Here is a 15,673-nt window from a genome sequence, read left to right as displayed (position 1 = left end):
CACGGGGACCGTGGTTTGCAAAGCTGTTTTTTCCCCCTGATGTTTCAGGCTATTACTCTTTAGAAACTTTATTTTCAGAGAGAGGGAAAGGGAGGGAGAAGGAGAAGGAGAGAACATCAATGTTGTTTCCTTGGCTTCCGTGGCCAAGCAGGGCAAGTAGTTGCCTCTCACATGCCCCCCACTGGGGACCTGGCCCACAACCCAGGCGTGTGCCCTGGCTGGGAACTGAACTGGTGACTCTTTGGTTTGCAGGCTGGTGCTCAGCCCACTGAACCACACCAGCCAGGGCTCACGCTGGTACGTTTTAAAAACGGACGCCTACCTGGTGAAGCTTCAGGGACATCCTGATGGCCGGAGCGACGACTTTGTGCAGCAGGTCCATGTCGGCGAACACCCACTCGTCTCGGGCCGTGACTCGGAAGTCGCCTTTGAAGAGGGCGTGGAGGCCGTACAGGAAGGAGCCCAGGCTGTAAGACAAAGCCCCAGGTCCTGCTCACTCACTCGGAACAAACAGTGTGCAGACTCCTGTCCCCCTGCACCAGGGCCCAGGCTCCCGCGTGTCAGGTCACAACTGGTGTCTTTAGGCTGGTCCGGCAGGAAAAGGAACGTGGCCCCAGACTCACCCCATTGCACCCAGCACCTCCCCTGAGACCATATGGGACCCTAGTGACAACCAGTGGAATGGCCATCACCAGTCATTTTAAGAGCCACTGACACACTTGACCCCGGATGTGACAGCACAGACCCCGGGCAGGACTGGCTGACCCCGACAGGCAAAGCACGTGCGCAACCCCGCCAGCTCCGCCCTGTCAGGGGGCAGCAGGTGAACTGCAGACTAGCCCGGGCAGTTCTATGTTTCTTGTGTTTCTGGACGTCACTTCTGGGTGGTTACTCGCCATAGAAGTCGGATTCTACCCCATGCAGAGAGAAAACTGTAGACCGTCCTGTGTGGCGTGGGCCCAGCTCCCACTTGGAGATGCACAGGACACACACCCACAGATAGGTTCTCCTGTGGGGAGTCCGGCCTGCCATGTGCCTAGGCCGCTTTGAGTCTTGCTTTTGCTAAAAAACTCCCTCACCCTGAATTGAGGACATTTACTGCAAAGTAACTTCCTAAAATCCACGCTAAACCTTCCAAGGATGAGTGTAACTGGTTCAACCACTTTTGCCTTTTCATTTGCAAATATCCCTCTTCTGGGATGTGATTGGCGGCATTGGCTCCGTTGTTTTCTGTAAAAGGTAACCACCTAAAGCCAACCAGGGCATAGTGAACTAGGACCACCGTGTGCGGTGCCCAGAGAGAGACATAAAGGCCTGTCACGGCAGAGGCGGAGGCCTTTGGCTCCTCTTGAGAGCCAAGCCCCCGGCCCTTTTCCTCCACAGGCCTCGGTCATCCGTGTGAATGTCTCGTGTCACATCCACAATGTCACGGACCCCGCGAGCCGGGGTCTGCATCAAAAATGAGCCCACACAGAAGCTCAGATGGATCTCCTGGACCCTCAGAGAACCCGTCCCAGTTCCCCGTCCACCCGTTTCCAGACAACTAGTGGGAGCTGCGTGACAGAAGGAGCGAAGGATTTGTCCAGGCTTCCATGTTCCCAGCCTTTTCTTCGTCACCGAGCACTGCCAGGGTGCAGAGCATGGGTGTCACTCGGGGGAATCTCCACGGTCCTTGCCACAGACATTCCGGGTGATCACGGGGACCTGGCTGCGGAGCGGGGGCACTTCCTGTGCTGTGAGGAGAGCAGGCTGGTGTTCCTTCCTTTCCTTTAGGTATTTGCGTTAGTAGAGGAGATGGCAGCCGCCTCCGCCACCCCAGTCTCTGGCTTCCTTGGCCAGGCGGGGCAGAAGTGGGGCAGAGCGAGCAGGAAGGTGTGTGTTGGTGGGGGGCGGGGGGGCATGTCCCCAAGGGTGGCCGCTCGTGAGGACGCACGGGCTGGTTCTCTGAGCAAGACCTCTCCTTCCGACCAGCACATCGGGCCAGCCCGTGGTCCGGGACACAGTCCCACAGACAAGCCAGCTCGGCCTCCCACTGAGAAATGCACCCCTGTCGCTGACTGGTGTCTGGAAGTCTCTCGGGAAAGACGTCACGCTTCAGGTCAGAGCAGGGCATGGTCTGCTCAGGTGGGGCTCAGGCGCTGTGGCCCGGAGGCGCCTGGGAGGTGCCTGGGACGTCCCAGAAGGAGCTGTAGGAGGCAGCCTTCCTGAAGTCTCTCCCGCACAGAACGGTGGCTTCCCGGGCTCTGAGCTTCAGGGACAGCCTGCGAGGTGCCAGAGGAGCGACCTCGGGTGAGGTTAGAGGAAGCAGAGCCCGGTGGGAGCAGATCACGGCCAGGGCTCTCTGTGCTCCTACCTGAAGCACCTGAAACTACTCCTGTCCTCAGAGGGAAGCAGAGTACTGCAAGGGGGCGGGGCTGGATTGTGAAGCAGGGACGGGGCTTTTTCTGGAAAGAATTGGAAATGCCGCGTTGCTTGCACACATGCATAAGAGGAAACACGTGTAGGGGCGGAGACGGTGGCCAAGGACGTGCTCAGACACCCAGCGACCTCCGCAGACACCAGGAAGAGCAGGGGCTCCCGGCCCGGCCCGCTGTGGGGTCGGGGGCCTGTGTAGGGCAGGGCGGCCACACAGGGCCTGTCGGAGGGGCAGCAGCCAGTCAGTCCCCGGGAGCCTGCGAAAGCGCTGCCCTCCCACCCAGGGCCCCGCAGTAGCTGCTCTACGGGCTGTTACCCTTGCAGGAAAAACCACACCCCGTGGCACTGAAGGCTGCACCCTTTAATTGCCCCTCCCCCACCCGAGCAGGCCCCCTCACCCTGTCCCATCATGGAGTTTGTGAGCGGGGAAATCGGCAGAGCAGGGACACCTGTGCCCACTTGCATGGGGTCATGCAGGGGACAGGGCGGGGCAGGGCTCTGCGGAACGCTGACAGGTATGGAATCGCGTGTCAGAGAAGCAAATCCACACATAGGGAACGAAAGCTTGGGTTTTCGTGGCACCACAAACACACTAAAAATTTAATAAATATGAATAGCTCTAAAAATACTACTCCTTCCATGAGGATGAGTAGCCGGTTTCTTTTTAACTGGTACGTGACCCTGAGCTGCTCAGTCTGCCCAGGAGCCAATCCACGGCGCCACCCTCCACCCGAACCCGGCAGAGGGACCCGCCGCGCTGCCTCCGGGCCAGCACTCTGCCCTCGTCTGCAGGGCTCAGTTCCACTGCAGTGAGGGCCTGGGTGATGACGGTGCCTTTTCAGCTGAGCGTGCATCTGCACGTGTGCATGCACATGTGTGAGCGTGCATGCGTGTGCTGGACAGACCCTCCCAGCCTCTGCCTCAGACTGACGCTGCACCCCAGCTGACAGCGACCATTAGGCAGGGGCTCAGTGACCCTCTGACTGGATCAGCTCCCTTCGGTGTCCTTTCTGGCTCCTGACCCAGCTCCCTGTTACAGGGTAGCAGAGCCTCAGGCAATGGTACACGTGAGAGGCTGGCCCTCGGTACCTAAGCACAGAGTTCACAGCCTTCCTGGAAGGAGTCCTGTTCTGGCTTGAGGCCCTGGCGGTGCCTGCAGAGCCACCATTGGTGATGCCCCAGCTCCGGCTGCCCCAGGCTCGTGCCCCTTTCAGCTTCTCCATCATGCCTGGCGAGGCCGTGGTGATTCGAGTGTGGCCAGTTGAAGCAAAGGCTGTTTTCCACACCCTGCGTCTTTGCTTTCTTGATCCACAGGGGAATCCTCTGCTCTCTTCCAGCCAGAGGTGGTGTACGCCCCGCTATGCCCAACTCTTGTTCAAAATCACGGAGCAGCTCACCCCAGTTACCACCTGCAGCTGCTCTCTCTGGCTCTCAGCTAGTGGCAGATTTGCCCTCTAGGGGGCATTTGCCAATATCGGGAGACAGTTTTGGATGTCTCACAGCTTGCGGGGGTTGCTATTGGCATCTAAAGGGGAGAAGCCAGGCAGGGGTGGGCACTGCTACCGTGCACAGGACGGCCCCCCAACAAAGAACCCCAAATGCTAACAGTGCACTGTTGAGAAACTCTGCTTTTTCAGAAAAAAAAAAAAAAAAGAATCACCGATTTTAAGGATACAGTTTTAAGGATGGACAACAGACCTAGACTTAACTGATGTAAGGGCTCAGAGGGAAAACAACTTTAACGCTGGGATAGTTTTTGTAGGACGAACAATGGGCCCCCCGGAACAATGACCGACTTGTTCATTTCAGTTAATTTCCGAGCAGGTCCACACGCCCTGTGTTTACAGATCGGCCAGGAAGGACCTTCACTGCCACGCGCTGCCATGAAGGGGAGCTTGCGGAACATGTGCAGACAATTAAGTGTGCTGTGCAGGCCGGCCTTCCCGAGCCTGCTGATTGATTAGTGACGGAGATACTTCCAGAGTCTGTGCTTGCTACCCACGCCGGCACTCCACACTCAGGGAGCCCGCCCTCGGGGGCAGCAGCATGTCAGAGAGGCCTTATTCCCTGCCCCACCTCGCCCCCCACCCTGCGTGGAATCCGCCACCCTGTGCGCCTGGGCCTCGCAGCTCAGCCGAAACTGTCATTATTTGCAAATGGATCTTGCCACCAGAAAAATGAAAGAGAATTCATTGAAACATTCATGTTTGTGACAAAGATCCAGCAGAGGTGCCCAGAAAGAGATCAATATAAAAACATGGAAAAAGGAGACAGGAAGAAAGATCTATTCATAATCACAAAAGACATTTTAAAAAGCGGAACGATTACAAAGAGACCCCATATTATTAGATGATGTTCAGGTTTTCTCAAATTAATCTGTAGATTCAATACAATCTCAATCAAAATTCCAACAGAGGTTTTTATAGACTGTGATCCTGAATTTTTCCTGCGGAGGGAATGAGCAGGAACAGCGCCCTGACAGAACTACTATAAAGGTAAGAACTACTTTAAAGGTAAGAAAAAAGCAAAGGTGAACAGACGGGTCTAACAGAGGTCAAAACAGCGGAAGACTCTAGCAAACCAGACGGTCTAGTTCTGTTTGAAGAACAGAGGAACCGGTCACTTTAAGAGAAGGGTAAATCTGAAGCGCGTCGTTACCTACGGGAATGTAACACGTGGTCAAAGCGGTATTTCAAGTTAGTGGTGATTTTCAGTAACTAACAATGAGTGATTGAGACAACGATGTTGGACGATCAGCTATCCTTCCGGCAAACGCTGGGTCCCTGGCTCCCGCCTTGCAGGAACACACACTCTGTGTGGGTGTGCTGGGATCCAGGGTCCCCCCACCCCTCCCGCCCCTCCCGCCTCAAGCGCACATCCTGCTGAGTGTGCCTAGAACGCAAGGCCCTGCGGTTCCTGAGACTGTGTCTGCAGGGAGCATCCTTGGGGCATGAAGCGACGTCACTCTCGGCCACAAGGCTCATTTACTGGAAGTGAGTGCTCTGTGCTCTGTGTCCCCCTGGCCCACGCCCCAGGCTTGGGGGCTGGAGGAGCCCCCACAAGTTTGCTGCTGCTGTGCCATGAGCAGTCAAATCCTTCGTGTCTGACCCAGGCGTCTCCCGTCCTCTGCCGGAATCCCTGCACCCACAAGGCAGCCAGTTAGCTAAGAAGTGGAGGAACACCCAGTCCCAAGATGGAGAGAAATGAAGCTATTGAAGTGGCAGAGAGACAGAGAAGCTAGGATTTTTATGCCCTGGAGCTACAAAGAGGGTTTGCAGAAAGACACAAAATCAAGAAACAGTAAAGTAAGAATTTTCTAAAGCTGTCATAAGTGAATACCAGAGACGTATTTGGGTACGTATTAATATCTTTTTTAAAGATTTTATTTATTTATTTTTAGAGAGGGAAGGAAGGGAGGTAGATAGAGAAACATCAATGTGAGGTTGCTGGGGGTCATGGCCTGCAACCCAGGCATGTACCCTGACTGGGAATCAAACCTGAGACACTTTGGTTCTCAGCCCACACTCAATCCACTGAGCTATGCCAGCCAGGGCGCATATTAATATCTTAATATGAGAATAGCTCCTAAAAATCGGTAAGTGCCTCACAATAGCGGGTCAAGCAGGTAAGCGGGCAGGCAACTCACAGAATAAACTAGAAGTGACCAGTCAACATGGGAAAAGATCCTTGCCCACACTGCTGGTGGTGGGAATACAAACTGAAAGAAGGCAGAGATGCTGGTTTTTACCCGGGAGATTAGACAAGTCAGAAAGACGGAATGTCCCGAGTTAGTGAGGGGGTGGCCCAGCGCTGTCGGAGACACTCCACACTGGGACAGTTTCTTTGGACAGCACTGTAACTCTGTCTGTCAAAGTTACGTTAAACATTGTCCTGAGCTCCGGAGCTATTTTCTCCCCCGAAGCGAACCCACTGGCTGACCTATGAAACGCAGAGCACAGCTGTGGGTTTGAAGCGGAGGGGCGCCCTGGTCCCCTGCAGGCTCCAGACGCCCCCTCACACTGTGAACCCCTCGCCCCTGCCCCCCACGACATATCCCAAAAAGTGGGAACTTCCTGGACTTCTCCTAAGCACGGCCTGGGGCAGCGCGTAAAATCAGTCATCTTTCGCCAGTCAATGGCTGAAATGAAAATGTGCCGCGCGGTGTGTGCCCCGGTGCGGGCCTCTCGGGAACGTGACCCGGCCCCGGGTAGTCCGAGCCCCCCCCAGAACACCCCGAGGATTATTCCCAGATTTATCTCATCGCTGCGTTTGGAACGAGCAGAGCTGTCGAGGAGTATTAGGAACCGTTTGAAATAAAGGAAATCCCATCAAAACAAGGTTTAAAAAAGCAGCTGGCGAGCGCGGTGCTTAATCAGGGAAAAAATAAACACAGCCGACCAAGCGAGAAACACCTGGATCGAGGCTGGAGCGCCTTGGAAGATATCCTAGGTGGGAGCTGAAAGAGTGAATTCTGCGAAGCGTTTTATTTGTGATTGGTGCAGAAAATCTGACATTTATAAAAACCTCAAATTGATGCAAATAAAGCTCCCCTGCCCGGATACGATGCATATCCAAAGGCACGTTTTGTGGGTTGTTTTTTTTTTTTTAGTTCACCTCCCTCCCCCTGAAGCCCTCCTCAAACAGTGCTGTCCACCTGCAGGGTTAACAAGGAGCCACGCCTTCCTGGTTCACAACACCCACCAGCGAGCCTCCTGCCGGACGTTGGGACGGTCATCACGTTTAGTCCCAGGTGGCCACAAGGAAGCTCCCCTGGGCCTCGCCTGAGGGTGAGCCAGGTCGGGGGGGCAGAGAGGGGCTGGGAGCCGTCAGCTCCTGGCAGAGTAGTTCCTACAACAGGCATTCGCTCACTACTTAGGGGCTAGCGCTTCTCACCTATGAAGAAACTCATCAAGTTCTGGGACGTGGGTGTGGGAAGAGTAAGCAATGTCACACATTCGGTCCTCACTTTCCCTCTCAGTGACTCAAGGCTCCTGCCTCGAGAAATGATGAGAAGTGTCAGCCACACCACTGCAACCTTACCTGTTCCCAACCCACAGCTCATGAAGGCTTCCCAGAGGGCCACCTGCCCTGACTCACGGTCGCCCCCTGAAGGACGGGCATTCAGAAACGGTTGACAACATCCCTGGACTTGTTCACCTGACCGCCGGTGGCCGTGGGGTTGTTAGATCAATACGCACGTGGATTTCGCCTTTGAGAAGCTTCGAATCCAACCTAATAACAAACTCACTCATGTCCAATATGAAAAGGGGAGCAAAAGTGCAACACAGCAGTGCTGGAGAAAGTCCGAGTACGGGAGAAACTGGGGAGGGTGGCTAAGGAGAACCCTTTGTTTTCAGGCCCCTTGTTCTGCGCAATTCTCAGCCCGGACTGCACACGGAGTCGCCCGGAGAGCTGTGTAAATCCTGGTGCACTGTCCCCCCACGGACGTTCTGGTAAAATTGGTCTGGACTGTGCGAGGGTCTGGGCCTCAGGAGACTTGGAAGCCTTTCAAATATTAACAAAACTAATCAAGGAGCTTTTTTAAAAAAAGGCTTTATGCATTTATTTTTAGAGAGAAGGGAAGGAGGAAGAGAGAGAGGGAGAGATGCGTTGTTGTGAGAGAGAGAGACATCCGTCAGTTGCCTCTCGTGTGCACCCCAAGACCGGGCACCGAACACACAGCCCAGGCATGTACCCTGACGGGGAATCGAACCAGAGACCTTTCTTCACTTCGTAGGATGATACCCAATCACCTTAGCCACATCAGCCAGGGCTCTTTTTTTTTTTTTAATCCTCACCAAAGAATGTTTTTATGGATTTTAGAGAGAAAGGAAGGAAGTGGGGCCAGAGAGGGGCGGGGGAGAGAGAAAAATATCAATGTGGCAGAGACACACGGATTGGCTGCTTCCCGCATGCGCCCAATCCGGGATCACACCCGCAGTCTTGGGTGTGCGGGATGACGCTTCAGCCAGCTAAGCCACTCGGTCAGGGCTCAAGGAGCTTCTAATGGACAGCGGAGCTCAGAACATCTGGTCCCTAGTGGTAGGTACAAAGGAGATGCCTGTGAAACAGCCACCGATTTGGGGGATGAGAAGGTGACTGATGGCATTGGTGAGAGCCGCCTGGCTCAGGGGCCAGGAGCCAGAGGCACCGCAGTGAGGCTCTGGGCTGTGAGCTGCGTCCTCTGTGAACCAAAGGTCAAGAGCTCTTTGTGAGTCAGAGGTAAGACCGAGTGCCAGGAGCAGAGGGGAGGACAGAAGGGTCAGGAGAGAGCTTCGTTTCGGGTTTGTTCTTTAAGAGGAGAGACTGGCTGTTTCCAGACAGAAGGAGAAGATCCAGGAGAAAGAGAGTCTGAACCAGCAGAAGGGGCTCCCCGTGAGTCAGAGCCCCCCAGAGACACGCAGAGTGGGGTGGACTAGAGCAGTGATGTGGAAAACGGGGTGGGGGGGAGTAACATTTATGGAGCAAGAATTTCACTAGGCATTCGTATGCATGGTTTCACTTAATCTTCCCAGCAAATCTGCAGGGTCCCTCGTCACACACAACGTCCCAGAATCCCGGGATTTTGGCTGTTCCACATTAATGCCATTTCCCTCCCAAACACGCACAGGAGTCACAGTGGCAAAAAGCCTGCCGCAGAGCCCGCGGGATTTACTGTGGAAGGGACTGTCTGGAAGAAGTATGAGGAGTCCACGGGGTAAAGGAAATGCTTGAAAACAAACCTGTCAAACAGACAGAACATCGACGCCCGTCCCGGCCGTCCCCCCAGGTACCTGAGCGCCGTGTTGTGCGCGGCGGTCCCCAGCGCCCTCCTCCCAAGGATGCACAGGGCGAAGGACAGGGTCACCAGGGCGGAGTCCTCGTCGCTGTCCAGGGCCTTTGGAGGCTGCAAGAGCAGACGTTCATCAAACAGTCACACCGGTGCCCACGGGCACCACACGGAATCATGACTGGGGAGTCCCAGGAGGCAGTTCAGGTCAGCGAGGCCAGTCCTCGCTGGAGAGACCGGGGTCTGCAACTCTCTGCCTCCTGCAGTGCAGTTTCCCTCCTGGCTGGACACGCCAAGGAAACTTAAGTGAGGAGGCTACCGTAGGGCAACCGTGTAGCGTACTGACCCGATTGCCAGGGTTTTGCGTATGGCACTAAAGGTCAAGAAGATGGTCAGAGATTAGAGTCAACAGAACGCCCACCTTCACACTGGCCAGCGTCCACCTGGTCACGCTGTCCATTACCCGACAAGACCACACTTGGAGACAGTACCAGCATGCGTTCTCCTTGCCGCGTCTGGAGGATGCAGGCACCGCCACCTGCTCTTCCCACCACCTGCCTGTAATCACTCACGACAAGGTCAAGGACCGGGCTGGGTTGTCGTTGGATTTGCCCTCTGCAGGCGTAGGGCAGGCTTCACAGCAGCTGCCGAGGTCGATTTCAACCTGGATCTACCGCCCCCGCCCACATATGGATGCAGCTTTCCGCCCCGAGAAGGAAAGCCAGCCGCCTTCCTCCACTGGCATCCCTCCCCTGTCCGCTCCTCCTCGCCCGCCCTCCCGAGCCTCTTTGTACAGCTGTCACTGTCCCCAGTTTGCTGCCTGGGAGGCTGTGCTCGTCTCCGGAAGTGGCCTCAGCACAGGAGCGAGGATGCACCAGAAACAACGCAGGGTCGCGTGGGCCGTCGGACTGTTCATACAATTTCGCATTCACGATTCGGTTTGTGCAGTCGACCCCCTGGGTCTCACACAGATGTCCTCTGTGCAGAAATCTCAAAAAGCGGCTTCAAGCAAACAAGTTTGCAGAGCTTTAAAGCTATGACAGGGGCTTACACCTCCGCTGACCCCGAGCACAGAACACAGGGAAATACAACCTCCAGGCTCCCTCGTGAACACTGTCAGTTGTTAAATAAACTTTTACCCGAATACCGACGTTTTCTCTCCCTTTTGTTTCCTTACAGTCTACTGCAGAGTACAGGAAGGAGATCAGCTGTACAATTTATCTTGTTTTTTAAACCTGCGGCCCACCGGCGGGTGGCCCCAGCCCGCGGCCCCGCGCTTACCTCCTGCCTTTTCTGCGCGCAGTACTGGATCCACTCGAGGTAGACGTTGCAGTAGCTGGCACGCGTGACGCCCTGGAGACACGGCACGTAGTCGTCGTCGGTGTTCATGTTGAACGTCGCCAGGTCGCGCTCGATGTAGTGCCACTTGGCAAAAGGCTGCAGGGACTTCAGGAGCGACTCGTTCTTGATCCAGGAGAGGAGCTTGGGGGACGTCACCATGTAGTATATTATACTCTGCAGGGAGAAAGCAGGGTTTGGAGCCCTCGCGGCCGCGCTAAAGCCAGAAAGACTTGTTATTTATTGTATCTCCTGAAGTCAGTTGCTGTCAGAGAAGTAGGAGCTGTGCGCTCGCACACACTGTGTCCTGTGTATTTCCTGCTAGATGCAGTGGGCAGAGCCCATTCCTAAGGGGCACCGTAGCGGGGAGGGAAGCGTGAAGAGCAGGCTGCTAACAGAATGCACCAGAGCAGACTCTCCGTGGGGAAAAAGGACGACAGCCAGCCCTCTCCGGGCTGAGAGACGCACCCGACAAACCCTCGGTGACTGCAGGCACTTTGGATGCCAGGCTGGGCTGATCCCGCTGGGAGACGGGGCAGACCCTCGCCCAGGACCCCCGGCCAGAGTGGTTAGTGAGCTGAAGCTGCAGGGTTCCCATGGGAGGGAGCCTTGATGCAGATGTGACAGCTGTGCACCCCCAATCCTGGGCGCCCCGGCAGCGGGCATCTGTGGCGCACCCGAAGATCGCCCACGGTCCTCCGCATCGGCCACTCCGCTGGGAGGCCCAGCGGGGGAGGAGGCCACCCCCGGGCTTGGCTGTTCTGGGCCACAGCTTTATTGAGGGCTATGTTGTCGTTTTTGAATGAATTCATCTTTCCAAAAAGCTGGCACCTGGCCTGCAGGAGTGAAAATTCGACCGAGAAAAGGAAAACCCGAGTCTCACGGGCACATCGGCACCAGATCGGAGTCGCTGTGCTGAGGCGCAGCCCCTCCCCCCCGCACTGTGGCTTCATTTCTCAGGGAGACGGGAGTGTCGCTCCTGGGCGCCCCGGAGGCTGGGCGAACCCAGGGACCTTTCGCTTCTCATCTGGACATCAGGAGCCACAGGGAGGGGCAGGGGTGGCGTCTGGTGCACAGACACAGTGAGGCTCGTTCCCGTGGGGTCAAACCCCCCCACACTGGTGGCCTTCTCTGGGGAAGTCATGCAGGTAGCAGGGTGAGGTGCCTCCCCAGGAGATTGGGGGGGGGCAGAGGCACCGGTGCAGTGTTCTCGATGGTAGCTCCCCCACCCCACCCCTCAACTGGGATGTGGAGTCTGGAGTCTGGCCGGGGTGGCTGTGGTGTCTGGCTTCAGGTTACGTTGGGAGCATGAGCAGGTGAACAGACAGACGGACAGGCGGCCTCTGGCTGTGGGCCGAACAATGGGCAAAGCCCCAGGTCAGCCTCTGCCGTTAGGACCTGGGGTGGCCCTTCACCTCTCAGGGCTGGTTCCACAGTCCTGCTGGCCCCAACCCGGGGTGGGGGTGGGGGCACTGAAGTCCACAGACAGCAAGCAGAATGAGGTAGGTCACAGGTTCTCCAGCAGCACAGCACCCAGGACAACAGTGCCGGCTTTGTGAAACCCCTTCAGTGTCAGGAGTCAGGGAGGGAAGGATGCAGAGGGTAGGCGGGGCCAAGGGAAGTAAAGACAGGGCACGAGCGGCAGAAGCACTGATGAGGCCCTTCCCACCGCTGTTTCGAGGTTTTAAAGGAGACAGTGTGCGTGAAGCACTCAGCACCTGGTCTGACGCGGGTACGTGCACAAGAAATAACCACAGCACCACGTGTCTGGCCCCGGTAAGCCTGAGGCAGCTGCTGCGGCAGCCACACCGGGGTCTAGAGCAGGGGCCGAGGGGACAGGAGACCCCTTAGCCTCTGGTGGTCCCGGAGTGCACATCTAACGTTCAGAAAATGTGAATTCTGAACGTCGAGGGCTCTTTGCCGTCTTCCCACCTTTGCTAACTTATGGCTTCGGGGAGGGTGGCAGACAGTGTGAGTGGCTGCTAACTTACGGCTTCAGGGAGGGTGACAGACAGTGTGAGTGGCTGGTAACTTACAGCTTCGGGGAGGGTGGCAGTGTAGGTGGCTGGCCCAAAGTTACAAGCCAACAGGCTGTGTGACCCTGGCCAGAGCCACTGCTCCTCCTCAGCTGACACGTACAACGGGGAGAGGGACATGCGGGCGGGCCGAACATCTGGCTCGAGCACACCTGCTGGTCCGGTTCGCCCCGGCAGGTCCCAATCCCATGCCCCGGAGGATAGCAATGATAAACCAATCAGAAGCGGAACGTTTACCTTGCTATTTGTTTCTAAGGAAGAATTAAAATAACCTCTCCACCGCTGGAGTCAGAATAGCTAACGAGGACTGTGGATGCCAGAGGGTACAACCCCTTCCTCCGATTTGGGCAGAACCAACCCCTCAGCGTGGACTCCGGAGCAGCGACCCCCGCTCTGTGCTCCGCCTTCCCGTGCGAGGGGACGCGGCGTCTGTCCCGCTCACCGGAGACACAGATACGACACCAAGTAAACCAGATACATAGGGACAGAGGAAACCAACAGCGCAGACCCCGATCCGAGTTGGAGACTGAACCCCTTCGAATTAATTCCCTGTCTGCCTGCTCCGGCAGGAGTCCTGGTTTCTCATGGTAACTGTAGATCCGCGTGTCCTATCGGGCAAGGAAGGGGCCTGGCAGGCGGACCCACCTGTCCCACGCGCCTGGCTCACCTGCCGGGCCAGAGATAAGCCCATCTCCTTTCTACAAGAGTCGGCAGAAATGAAGGCAGCGGGAAATCCGGGCCTTGCAGAGAGCGGGGCCTGGCCTGAGGAGGGGTTTTCAACACGGACGAAGGAGGGGGGTGTTGGGGGGAGGCACCCTGGGGAGCCTCGAGTCCGGGAAGGGAATTATTTCAAATACACCGGTGGAGGGCCAGGGAACCAATTCCGTTTACTAAGAGGTTTAAAAAAAATCCTTTTGTGCAAAGGAATTATTCTAAGCTTCTCTTTTTCTTTTCCTTTTTGGACTTGCCTGTCCAATAAAATAGTGAAAGGAATAAAACTGACCTCATGAAACTTAGAGCTGCGAAGGCAATTTTATTCACCCAGAAATGAAGACCAAAGGAGAAAAGACTCGTTACTTTGCACCCTAAAATGCTGTTTCTTCCGTTCTAACAGCCACCTGATGCCTCTGCAGCCGCCTTGGAGGAGCTCCACTAGGGTGCGTGGGCGGGCTCTGCGCAGCCCCTCGCCGAAGGGAAGGAGAGCGCCCAGCGCTGACTTCGGACGAGGCTTCCAATGAACGGGCCTATCGGTGCCCACGCGACGTGAGTTCCACCGTGCGGCCCCGTCTGCCCCTGAGTCTCTGCCCCTCCTGGGTGCCGGTCTGGAGTTCAGAACATCTGTCCGCAGGGGTTCCAGGCCTAGCTGTGCATCGAATCACTTAGGAAACATTAAAAACCACAGGTGCTTGGGTTTTGCCCCAGGCCCGAGTTTCGGGCAGGACAGGGACATCTGCAATTACCTGACTAATAGGGGAGTCTGCTGCCACAGGTCTGCCACCCCCTACTCCCCCCACCCCCGCCACCCTCCCCAGCTCCTGAGCAGTGCCCTGCTGGGTGCTGAGACACCGCCCTGCGTGCCTCTCCCGCCCCACCTGACACTCACCCCGCCTGACACTCGCCCCCCCTGACACTCACGGGCCAGCATCACCCCCTTTCTCGGGGAAGTGCACAGGGTGCCAGAGGGGGAGGGGTGGGGAACAGGGCGAGCCCGTGCAGGGCTCCGGAGGGCAGACGAAGGGGCCGGCCCTGCTCTCGAGGCTACAGGATGGTTGGTGCCAGGGCTCGCCTGTCTGGCCGGTCCAGACCCCATCTGCCAGCCCCGGCTGTCTCCTCTGGAGTAAACTCTTGTCCACTTACTTCACGGGATGGTCAGTGCCCTTCACCTGTCGGCCCTTGACCCAGCCCTCCTGCAACGGCCCCAGCTTGTGGCTACTTAGGAGCTACAGTGGATACTTAAGGGACACTTCCTCTTCTTTTTGCAGGTGGTGCCAGAGACAGCTGGTTGTCATTTAACATCTGTCTTCTCCTTCTCCACAAACATACGGTTTGTGTCTGGGTTCCTGGCTGCCCGGGACATGCGTCCCTGATGCCCTCACTACTGGCACGTGACAACCTTCCGGCCACGGGGGGACAGTGGAGCACACTGCGGCCACTGCGGGGAGTCCCCGAGGAACTGCCGGTGCAGGCTCTTTCCTGGTCTTCCTTTCTGGGTCCTTTCCTCCGTCCATTTGAGAAGAAGGCACACTAAAAGTGGTGGAGCAGAGCCGTCCTCGTTTAAGTGTGACAGGGAGACATGTGTCACGTGTGGGTGCCGCGGGTCTTCAGGACCCACCGCCAAGACTAACACCAGCGACGCACCAAGGTGGCCAGAGTTGGCTGTGGATGCAAAACTTCCTGCAACCTCTCTTAGGACGTCCGAGGGGACACGCCGTGGAGCCGGGAGGCAGGAAGCCACAGCCCCCTGACCAGCTTCCCAAACATCTCCCATCTCCCTCACTTTCTGTAAGGCTGGGCCACACAGCCATTGTTTCCCGGGAGGTCCGGGTGCCGAGTTTTGCATCCCTCCAGCACGCACACAGCCGCTGAGAATGAACCACCCAACGTGTCTTCAACAGGCCACCACGGAAAACGGTTCCACCAGCATTCCTCGGCCCTCCCGGCCGAGTGTGGTGAGAGTTACTCAACCCACTGACTTCACAGCCTTCCTTCTATTATTTCCTGCCAACGTCCGCCGGCAGTGACTGAAACACATGCTGGCGCCCCCCCATGGTTGCTCCCCCAAATTTCACCGCGTCCTCCTTTTCACCGGCAAGCTCCCGGACAGGCAGGCACCCGTGCTGGGCTTTGTTTTGTATGTTCTCATGGCTGCTGGACCACCCGTCCCAGCCTTGGCTCAAAGGGGGTTTGGGGTCTCAGGTGAATGCACGTCCTCATTTTCGGTGGCTTTAAAATGTGGAGCCTCTGAGGACCGTCCCAAACTGCACCCCCCCGCCCCCCAGAGTGCCCCTGCAGCACAGGAGCCGCCACAGGGACTTTCTGAGCCGTGAGGACCTTGCTGGGCCCTTCCTCTCCGCCAACAGCTCTGCCTGGCTGTCACTCTGTGTCCTCGCTCAGG

At 56.7% G+C, this 15,673-nt stretch overlaps 1 protein-coding gene across 1 annotated transcript in view; it reads right to left on the bottom strand.

The window, feature by feature from the left end:
* PCNX2 (pecanex 2) overlaps positions 1 to 15,673 on the bottom strand; it is a 205,288-nt gene that overhangs the window by 9,955 nt on the left and 179,660 nt on the right. The window contains exons 27-29 of the mRNA XM_045817984.1: positions 10,466 to 10,699; positions 9,189 to 9,301; positions 323 to 467 (exon numbers count right to left, since the gene is read on the bottom strand). Coding sequence (XP_045673940.1) covers positions 323 to 467; positions 9,189 to 9,301; positions 10,466 to 10,699 — 492 coding nt within the window. The remainder of the gene's footprint in view (positions 1 to 322; positions 468 to 9,188; positions 9,302 to 10,465; positions 10,700 to 15,673) is intronic.

The sequence above is a fragment of the Phyllostomus hastatus genome, unplaced genomic scaffold (assembly GCF_019186645.2).
Source record: "Phyllostomus hastatus isolate PE091 unplaced genomic scaffold, TTU_PhHast_1.1 phas_contig_148, whole genome shotgun sequence".
NCBI classification, from domain to species: domain Eukaryota; kingdom Metazoa; phylum Chordata; class Mammalia; order Chiroptera; family Phyllostomidae; genus Phyllostomus; species Phyllostomus hastatus.
Note: the sequence above shows the minus strand (reverse complement) of the source record. Positions and strands in the feature narration are given on the sequence as shown.